At 29.9% G+C, this 11679-nt stretch overlaps 1 protein-coding gene and 1 non-coding gene across 2 annotated transcripts; one reads left to right on the top strand and one right to left on the bottom strand.

The window, feature by feature from the left end:
- Positions 1-3658: 3658 nt before the first annotated feature.
- Positions 3659-3731, top strand: TRNAR-CCU. Its single transcript has one exon. It is a non-coding gene; the product is annotated as a tRNA-Arg (tRNA).
- A 2126-nt stretch (positions 3732-5857) lies between these two features.
- LOC100164227 (zinc finger protein 544) lies at positions 5858-10804 on the bottom strand. Its single transcript, XM_001948760.5, has 4 exons — positions 10545-10804; positions 9424-9548; positions 9220-9327; positions 5858-8126 (listed from the first exon to the last, which is right to left on the bottom strand). The coding sequence occupies exons 2-4, from the start codon at positions 9534-9536 to the stop codon at positions 6713-6715; spliced, it is 1635 nt and encodes a 544-aa protein (XP_001948795.2). The 5' UTR covers positions 9537-9548; positions 10545-10804; the 3' UTR covers positions 5858-6712.
- Between the last annotated feature and the right edge of the window lie 875 nt (positions 10805-11679).

Raw genomic sequence — 11679 nt, forward strand, 5'->3', positions numbered from 1 at the left:
TAATTAAATGAGAATTATATAATAATATATAGTGTATTAATTAGGTATTATATATTATTTAAACTCGTAGAAATTAAAAATATAGTAACAATAAATTGATTTTTCTATTAATTGTAGTAAAATGTAATTCCTATTTTCCTTATAACCACGTCGTAATTACAACAATATAATTTCGATTGTATAAAATAATAGTTATATATTTGTACATTTTATATCCCGAGTAGAACGATAAATATTATAGTAGTGATTTACAATGTTTTTTTTGTGTGTGTGTGTGTCTGTCATAAATTAGGTCATCACCTTCTGGAGCAGTACATTTTTGGTCCGTTAAGATTTCATAATACAACAGCAATTATCATAGAATATAGGCGCAATACTATACGACTACATAAGTCCTAACCTATAGAAAAATAAGCTCCCAAATATCTTTCACGTAATCTTAACTGGTCTCTATTTTCTAATATGGTCTATTTGTTGCGAAACAAAGTCACTTTTTTTATCTACAACGCTACCGGTGGCAAAGTTAAATTTGTTAAAATTATGTTTAATTAAATAGTAATTAATAAGTATTGTTTATTTAGTTATTTACCTATAATATTAGAGAATTAGTATACAGACTTTAATAAGATCATAGATAATATAAGAATGGATAGGACATGCCTATAACAGTTCCATATGAGGCCGTGTGCTTTTTTGGGGAAGAGAGAAAGTAAAGAGAGAAAGACAATATGAGGCTTTTTGAGGTTATGTGCAAAACTGTTTTATTAAATAAAATAATGAATAAATATGATAGTCAGTTATATTTAGATATTTGTCAGTTTGTATTTTGATTGTTTTGCCACCTGTACCTGGAAAATGGAAATTGGAAAATAATATTTTAACAAAATAAAATTATGTTATTTAATATTCATTATTATTTATCAATTATCACATCAATATTCGCCCCCATATAACCTTAAAATAGTATCACTAAATTTTCATGTGATAAGTTCTTATGTCCTATCCATTCTTATATTATCTATGAATAAGATGAGTATATGACATGTAAAAAAATTAGTCCACTGAGCGCGCTAGTAGTGGAATCTGAATTCTTTTCCCATGCCATCTTATCATAGCTCGTTGGGTAACCATACTATCACAGAATTCTGTGGTAAAACCAATACTCCTTATTCAAAAATATATGAAGATTACAAATCATCAATCATATACCTATAGCTAGGTACTTACTACAAAAATCACTAAACTGCTTCAAAAAAACAAACCACAAAAAAAATAAAAATAAAAATAAAAAAAAATAAAAAAACACACATCATTGTAAAATCAATACATTCATCGTTCCACTCAGAATCTAAAATACCCTAGTTGGGCTTATAGAAGGTAGGTCAACCACAATAAAAGATATTATCGTAATCGTAGTTAAAACATACCCCGTGTTTGTACGTTGGATCTTTAGGATATTTAAATGCATTCGTATTATCAGTATAGCGGTGTCTAATACGAGTTATGAGTAGGTAGGACGTACGTAGGCAGGGGCGGATTTACCCATAGGCCACCAAGGCACTGGCCTAGGGCGCAATATTTTTGGGGGCGAAATTTTTTAGTTAATTTTTACTTTTTAGTTTTTCATTATTTCATAATTCTATTTACCTAAATTTATATTTTATATTAATTTTTTTTCGTATTCAACTTGCATGAAACTGGAGAATGGCTCACGTAGTCACGTCGCAGTAACGTTTTAATTTATAAGCTATAATAATTAATAACCTTGCCGTTTGAGTTTAATCCTGCGACCAGCGCGCGCCGCCACCGCTAGAGGTTCGACGTCGACACTCGACGAGGCAGTAGTTGCCGGCGTTGCCTATGTTAATGCATGGGAGATGGTATACCGGTGTACGGCGTAAACACATACAATATTGTGAATGGCGCATGCGCAAAACGCCAGCCAAGGCGGTCAAATATACTGCCTCGGGCCGCCGAGTACATTACTACATTGTATATAGCCGCTCTACTAGCTAGGTGGGGGACAACTCGCACAGTGCTTGGTGGAATGAACCGCCTCACCCCGCACTCAGCACCACAATTTATTTTATTAGAATACTGGAATTAATTCTGGAAATCAGGTGTCTTGATAAAGTAATTAATAATAATAAATATTGCGACGACGCGCGACGCTGGCACTGTCGCCCGTCTCCTGTATAGTGCATTTAGTGCATACTGCAGCATACTGCTCAGAAATTTGCTAATCGATTACGATTATAGAAACTAGGGTGCTCAGATAAATCAAGGCGCAAAATGATTTAATTATTGTACAAGTGTACAAATGTACCTATGCAAAATTGTATTAATATTAATTTGTTTAGTTAGTATGTATAAACATAAAAATACCTAAATACAATTTTTATAGTTTTGTTTTAGTTCATGGAACATTACTCCCCCCAACCCCGCAGGGAGCACGCCAATGTTTTGGGTGCTAGTGTTGTAATGCCTAGGGGCGGAAAAATGGTAAGTCCGCCTCTGTAGGTAGGACAGGTCATAAGTGCCTAGTGCCTACTGACTACAAAATATAATAATTTAAAAATACTCGTACAAAATATCGTACAAAATAAAATAGCTATACCTATAGTAAATACAACGAATAAAAATTATTTTTTCTTTTCGCAAACGAATCCCAATTCCCGGTTTTAAAACCGTAATATGGACTGATATGATGAATGATGATTTAATCTGTCGGAAACTTAGAAAATAAAGACTTGTTAACCGATTGGTCGTAGCCAGTGTTGGGTAAGTTACTTTACTCGTTACTAAGAGATAAATGTAATTAAGTTACTTTACTCGTTAGTCGAATAAAATTGTAATGAAATTACTTTACTTTTCAAATAGAAAAGTAACTCATTACTTTCTCGTTACAAAAATAAAAATTTTTTTTTAATTTCTTGGCAATTAACTTCTGCAGGCAAATTGAACAAGAATATACTTTACAAAACCTGTATAGTTAATAGGATCATATACAATTTGTGTCTTCCACACAAGTTATATTCATAGGAAACCTATTTAAAGGAATCAAATTAAATTATAAATTTAATTAACTCTTCTCGTGATTAACGGTGCAATTAAACATTTCAAATGTCAAAACCATTGAACACTGAATTGTGCCGAGTTAAAATTAAATATATATACATATTAGATTGGTAAACATAATAATGCCCGCATTATTCATATATTTTTTTCCAATTCGCAATAGGCATACCTATATAGGTAGGTACTTAATAATTCGAAACGTTATTCTATAGAAATTACTTTTTCGTTACTTGGAAATAATTCTAATGAAATTACGTAACGCGTTATTTTCGTTACGTTACTACCCAACACTGGTCGTAGCCCGTAGGAATAATCATTGATTATAAATACTAGTATTTATGATCTGTACAGTATTTATATTACAGTACCTATATACCTATAAGTACAAGAATACAAATTAATATCACAATATTAAGAATTTTTAATTGTAATTTAAGTTTTAACAAAGCTATTATGATTTACGAGTTTACAACATAATATTACGGTTTCACGCATTTTTACACACAAAAATACGTATTAAAACGATTACTATTGTTTACGATTGGCTTAAATTCTACCAATTCATTAGATTCACGCACCAGCCCCTGTGGCATAATGGATAAGGCATCGGTCTCCTAAACCGGAGATTGTGGGTTCGAGTCCCACCAGGGATACGAGCCAAATTTTTTGCATTTTTTTCCAATTGTTTTTTACGTATTTTAATTTATATTTACCTAGCATTAAAACTTGAATTCTTCAGCGCGTATAAAAAGTTGTAAAATCAATTTTTCCGCTTTCGGAACAATATACTTGTTTAAAAAAATTCACATTGAAAACGTACAAGCTGCGATATTGAATTTTAGGTTCTGAGCGGAGATGATGTGTTTTATTTTTTATTTTTTTGTCAGTTATCACCTTTTGAAGCAGTAAAAATACTACATCTCAATATCACTTCTGATACGAAAGTAAAATCTAAAATGTAATGACGGTAAAAAATAAAAAAATTCCCAGTATAACTTAATAGTTAGGAAAAACATCAAAAAATAATAGGAAAAAATGAGTTTTTGTCAAAATCGATTTTGTAAATTTGTTGTAGACCAATAATTAATTAATTATAGATACTTGACATTTTCACCAAGCGTTTATATTTTGACTCTTTTTGAGCTATTTGTAGACATTTGACATTTTCGAATTTTTTTTAGCGTCGATAAAACATTATGGACTTGTAAAAACACGGATAATTTAATGCAAGATCCCACATAAGTTGTGTCTATTATTAACTATTTTTCTTATTGCATCGTATTACTTTCGAATCGTAAATCGTAATCCGTAAATCCGTTGACAGTATAAACTAGTTTATACACTAGGAAATTAATTTTATGGGAATTAATATTATGTTGAAAACATAATAATAATAGGTATATTATTGAAGTGTTGGACTTGGACAAAGGTACCTAATATACTGTAATTATAAACTGGACAATATTTTTTTCGTAATCATATTTGTTAAGAAATTTATTTTCATAGAAAATATTTCGTTGGGAATAGGCATAGAATATTTTCGTAATTCGAGGAATATGGCTTATTGAAGCGTTTTATAGTAAAAATACCTATTATAAGCATTTTAGAGGAGAATTTTTTTTAACGATCGTAAGAAGCCGATATTCAATATTTTTATTAAATAGTTAAATAATTAATCGATAAAAAGTAAAAAAAACCATGCGATATTGGACGATTGGAATACGATATCAAAAATCGTACCTATACCTTTTTAGTGGCTATAGTTTGATAATAATAACATTCTATTTTATTCTGTGATTCTATTGAGTATTGGATAACACAGCTGTAAGGATGACCAAGATATTAAGCTTTAATTTATTTATTATTATTCATAATTTCATTAGGAAAATATTTTCTTTAACTAGGTAATATAGGTATGCGTAATGTTAGCATAAAAATGGTGTGGGCAGTATTAATTTAATTATTGCCTATTGGTAATGTTAATACCTACTAAAGGGTTAACACTTAACTGAAACAGTTTGATAAATTATAACATACCGGATTTCATACTTGAATGGTAACTAGGGTTGCCACCTTTGAAAGAAAGCAGCCCCGGAGACAGGCCGATAAGCAAAAAAAAAAAAAAAGGTCATCAGCTAGACGCTAGTATACACCAGTATGTAGTATAATCTACGTAATTCATAATCTTATTATTCTTGTTATCTTGAATAAATGCTTTTTATACCGGAAACTAATAAAAAAAAAAAAAGACATAATAATAAAAACAAGTCTATATAAGACTATAAATCGTATGTTATCTTATCTTTATCTCCGACCCAGAGAATAATTCACTGAACCCGGAGCCCGTAGATTTATACATAAACCCGGAGAGGTGGCAACCCTAATGGTAACATGTATATAAGTATCAGGGATGTAGCCAGGGGGGGTCCATGAGTATTTACTTTGGTGTGAAAAGTGGAAAAATAATGAAGAAACCTCTACAGATATTATGGCTATTTTAGACTCGTGTGATTCGACTTTTTACCCAAATATAAACCATTTGTTACGAGTTTTGGAAACCCTCCCAGTATCTATAATTGAAGTAGAATGATTGTTTTCAACTTTAAAAAGAGTAAAATAAATAAGCGATCACCAAGAAACCCAACAATGACTTTACAAATAAGACACATTTATAACCATAAATCTAGGATGTCCCCCTCCCCCACCCCACAAATGGACAATAACCCCTGCCACCACTGGCCAAAAATTAAAAGTAAAAATATCAAACAATATACAAATCTAGATAAATGAATGGTGCCTTTTATTAGATGTACAAATCAATATTTTTTTTTATCAATATATATAATCAAAATCAAATATTGTATTATACACAATTTACTAGTACAAATATTACAATTATAACATTAAATAATAAAAATTAAAAAAATCAGATCTTTTAACCTAACTAATATTATTTATACTTAAGTAAGATTGCTCACGGACTGTAATACCAGTACCACCAAAAAATCAGCGGAGGAAACATTGCAATACCGATAATTGTTGTGCTAGCATATTATTTTACATTTAAAATAAATGTATACAAAATTAAATAATCATTAATAGACATGGCAGAAATTACAAGACATTTTGCCAAAATCACTTTTATAGTTATTATTATAAATTTTTTTTTTTAAATAAGTCGATTTGTGCAACTATCAAATATTATATCTGATCATTAGACACTGAAAAATAGAAAAAAATGGAGATGTCTGGTTTATTTTTTGATGTAACTACTATACATTTCCAGATAGCTTTTTAATGTCCTAAGAAAATATTTTAATTGGAAATGTCTTGTTATTGCTGCCACGTCTTCATGTTACAATAAAATAATGGAAAAAATAACTTAATTATAAATAAAAATTAGAATAGAAATATAACTTAAGTTTTACAATAAGGTAATAAAGTTAATTCATTATGAGGAGACTTATATAATTTATAAATGGAGAGATTAAAAAATAATTCAAAGGAAAAGGTACAGGTATAAAAACATTCTGAAAAATTGGTCCACATTGTACAATAATTCAATGCATCTTACCTATTTAAGATGATTGAATGAATTAAAATTTAAAAGCATATTACAAACTAAGTATGAAATTTAAGCTGTATGACATCTAGACGTATGCAATTTTAATGAAGGAGAATCCTTAAATGCCATTGGACAGTGTAAACATTGTATAGGATTAATGTCAGGATGCAAAGATTTAATATGACGAAGTAAGTTACATTTTGTTATTACTAAGCTACACCAATTGCATTCAACAGTTTTTGATTTTAGCTTCCGACGGGGGAGTTTAAAACGAGAATGATGCTGTCTATTGTGTTGGCTCAGAGATTGTTTTGATTTGTAACTTTTATTACAATAAGAACAATGAAACAATTTTGAAATATTTTGATTTTCACTTTTGTCACCTGGCCTCTTAATTGCATTTTGGTTTTGTTGTGAATTACTTTCATTAAATAAAGTGTCATTAGAAATACCATTTGAAATTATAACATTTGTGTGTGATAGTAAATGATTTTCAAAGTTTTTTTTTAAAAGAAATTTTTTATGACATATATTGCATATCATTTGTTGTCTGTGTTGCTTGCAATGAATATTTAATTTGCTGCGTGTAGTGAAATGTTTATTGCAATCTTTGCACTTATGACTTCTGTTAAAATTTGCGATTTTTGGAAAAACATATTTTTGAGATTTTACGCTACTATTTTTGATTTGATTTTTCAATTTCTGCTTGTTTAATGCCAGTTGTCTTCTTGAAATCATTTCACTTCTAAAAGTATGATATTTCAAATGACCATTTAATCCTGAACGAGTTGTGAATGTTTTAATACACAAATTACATTGATAGAACTTGGCACTACCCTTTGAAGTGTTATTACAAATATCATGATGATTAAGAAATTTAGTTTCAGACCCTGTTGAAAACACGCAATTTACACACTTAAATGCCTTGCATTTGTTTTTTTGTAAAGTTGTGTTGGGATCAGTTACACTTAAGTTTTGGGTAAAATTGTTTGATACATTTATTGAAATACTAGTATTGCAGCATTTTTTTGCCAATTTTGAAGTTAATTTGGAGTTCTTGTAATTTCTATTTGAATTTATTGTCAAATTACTTTTAGATGAAGACTGGATTTCTGAAGGACTTACGGATGAATTTAACATGCATACATCATCAACATGTTCAGCCAGATGTATATTCAAATGAGCATTAAGAACAAATTTTGCATTGCAAACTTTACATACGAAAGGTTTACTTTTATGTATTAAATTTTTATGGACTATATATTCTTCATAATTATCAAAATTATCCTGGCATACTTGGCAAATAAATTCTGTTCGGTTAACATTTTCCATGTAGTTTGAAAATGCAGTACTACCCTCAATTATAGTTCTAATTCTGTTTTCTTGCTCAGTTTTTACTTCAATTATATCAGTAGGTTCCATTTTAACATTTGTCCCAAATGTCTGCACCGTAGATTGCCATGAAGTGTGTTCTATTGTGGTTCTAATAAGTATAAAAAAAATAAAACATAAACAATATCAGGTAATATGATTAAAATATAAGTAATCAGGTATCAGGTCAAGTTGTTGTGTTTTTTTTATAAAATTTTAATTTTTAAAAGTTAAATGTATTTTAATAATGTTGACATTTTTTCTATTTCTAAACGATATAATGAACGTTATTATATTGGGTATAATGGAAAAAACGCAACGACTTGTCTTCAGAAATCTTGTCATAATTCATTTTTATAATAGGTATTTTTGCTTTAAACCAAAATTGTGCGATTTCTACGCAGACTGTGTAAACGTGTTTAGTCTATGTTGTACGTGTGTAAGACGGAGACAACACTTGCGGGTGTGACATCCTCTTAATCATTACTAATTAATAGTTATTAGTTACTTATTATTATATTTTTATTCATTCATAGAATTACAGCTGAATTGAAGAATATTTGATATTATATAATATGTGGGTAACTAATTATATTCTAATAATGAATTTGATTTTTATAATTAAGTTGTGGACCATTAGGTAAACAAATACAAAAAAATAATTTAATTATCTTGTTCGATTTCCACATTGATTTAACTATTAATGTATTAAAGTACCTACTTTTGTATTTATTATTTTAATTTTAAATGTATAAACTATAAATACAGTAGGATGACTAGAACATCAAAGATAAGAGTTTCTGATCGGGTGTCAACTAAAGCAATAATATCATAAAATATACATAATAATATAGGCTGACAGTCTTAACTCAGAATCGTTTTTCGTAAACATTGACAAAAAAAATATTAGCCCCTATTTTATATTAATAAAATACAAAATGATTTTTAGAAAATGTATTTACAATATTATTTGGGTGTTTTAATACTATGTTATTTATTAAGTATATTATCTCTCTCAAAGTGTGGAATATAAGTTAGGCTTATATGCTTAACTGTAAACAAAATTATAAATGCAATAACTTCTTGATTAAAGGCTTTATTCGAGGCATCAAGTCCCCTTTTTAGAGCCTATGATTTGTACAGTAAATAATGTTTTGTTTGAATAGTAAAGACGATGTAAAAATTATATTTCAATATTAACATACCTATAGATCTCCATATTGGTATCTTCTACTATAAATTCCTGTTTTATGAATCCAGTAGGAGTATTCCATTGATTCAATAATGTTGACGTATTCTCCTTTTTATGATTACTAAATCAACATAATAATTTTAAAAAAGTTTACAAATTACATATAATTAGGTACCCATATTTATGAATATATTGTGTTTTGGAAAGTTATACTCACTGGGCCGTATTCCGCTCTATATCCTCTTTTGATAATCGAATAAGTTTAACATAAGGGTTGACGTTGGAATCGGGCAACTTTTCCATATGTTCATCAGTATGTTTCATAGACATTTTGGAGTATTACTGAAATTAAAATTAATAGTATGTAGCTCGATTACAAAATGACACAATCAATAAAATTAATGCAATTAATGTCATTATATTACTATCTACGTTAAATCGACTGATTACCCCTTAAAAATCATATTTATGATGGACATAATGTCACAATATTAGAGGCTTTAAACACAACAGAGGCACAATAAAAAAATCAAATAAGATAGTTTAAGCAGTATAATAGATTTTATTATGGAATTCAATGGAACTAATCTAGTTTAGCGGCTCCTCGAATTTTCGACTTTTTTTTTTGAAACATAAGTATTTCGAGTTTAGAACGATGGTGCAAAAAATAAATTTGCGAAAATGATTAGTTTTGAAGTTATGGACTTCCGAAGTTCGCTATTTTCGGTGTTTTACTCATGTGCGCAACGCTCTATTTTAACGCTCTTAATAACGAATTTTTAAATATTTTTTCGGCAACATATGTAATTCGACGAGTTCAGAACGATGGTGCAAAAATACATTTTCGGAAATTATTAGTTTTGAAGTTATTAATTTGCGAAGTTCGCGATTTTACGTTAATACGCATGGGCGCGTAATATTACGCTCTTATAATGTGGGCAGTGATTACACAGCTAGCGGCACTCGTCGCTACGCTCCGCAAATCGAAAATATCCCCCGACTTGGTATGCAACACCACCTTAAGTAAGTTACAGGGTAAGTTATGTCGTAGAATATGGGCAGTGATTACGCAGTTAACATAAAATAATTATAAAATAAAATAATTTAAAAATTCGTTTTAAGAGCGTTAAAATAGGCGTTGCGCGCATGAGTAAAACACCGAAAATAGCGAACTTCGGAAGTCCATAACTTCAAAACTAATCATTTCCGCAAATTTATTTTTGCACCATCGTTCTAAACTCGTCGAATTACATATGTTTCAAAAAAAAAGTCGAAAATTCGAGGAGCCGCTAAACTAGATTTATACCCAATATTGTACTATTTTGTCGTTATTCTTACTCGTTAATAGTTATGTTTGTCAAGTTGTCGACTACCGAACTATGGTAATTCGTATTACTGCTGTATCAAGATTCGTGAACTGTCGACGGCGCACATCATGAACGTAAACTAGAAGGACAAGCTTAAATGCACAAATAGTCTTGGTCCATGGTCCAAAATTAACAATTGATCCATTGTCATACTGTTATCTGGCTAAGATTAACCGCCAACGGATCAGTGATAAAATAAATCCAAAGATGTTGGAATTATAAGAACCTATAAATCCATATAGACCTATATATATTAATCACGTATATCTTTCGTGCTATGAACTAAATAATGGACAGCGCTTAGAATGGGAAATCAGGGGTGTGAGCGAGAAAAGAAACAAAAATATACTCAGGGCCGTTCTTACAATGTCCAGTTAAAGTTAGTCCAGTTAAATTCACTTTTACTTTTGAATTACTAGAAAAAAAAAAAAATCACTTCCAACAAAACACACAAAAAGCGGAGAAATTGTTATGTTTTTTTCGAAATTAAAATTGGATTTCTGGAAGTATATTTTTTTCCGCTTATTGATCTAATTGCACGAAAAAACTACCAGCTTTCAACAGTCCTAATAGTATAGTCTTAAATTTTTGTTAGCAAATTTTAATAATATTCCAACCAAAAATTGAATTTCTTGTTTACAATACATTTTGATATAATGATAATAATATTGATGAATACATTAACGGTTAATGTTAACCTATGGTTTACAATAATATTAATAAATTGTTATATTAAAATGTAGCCAATGTATCTAGGCATTATACTTGTTAAAATAAATATAATATAGTTATAAAACGAGTAGTAGATACACTTTATGAACAAAGGGTTCATAATTAGATATTCTAGCATTTCAAAGGCTAGAGAAAAAAAATTAAGTGCCCCCCCCCACATTGTTTTCTGGCTACGGCACCGGCAGGGCGGAGTACCCATATTATCACATAATAGATATAGATATAATCGGAATTCAGGAAGGATTATACTTCCACCCATAGAATAAGAATATAGGCTTCCACCTATACTCTGTTCAAAATAAGAACGTGACTCGGCGGCCGAGTTGTGCGCATGGGCGTGGCCAAGTTCCGTGGCAGCGCCCGACGCGTCGTCG

The sequence above is a fragment of the Acyrthosiphon pisum genome, chromosome A1 (genome assembly GCF_005508785.2).
Source record: "Acyrthosiphon pisum isolate AL4f chromosome A1, pea_aphid_22Mar2018_4r6ur, whole genome shotgun sequence".
NCBI lineage: Eukaryota > Metazoa > Arthropoda > Insecta > Hemiptera > Aphididae > Acyrthosiphon > Acyrthosiphon pisum.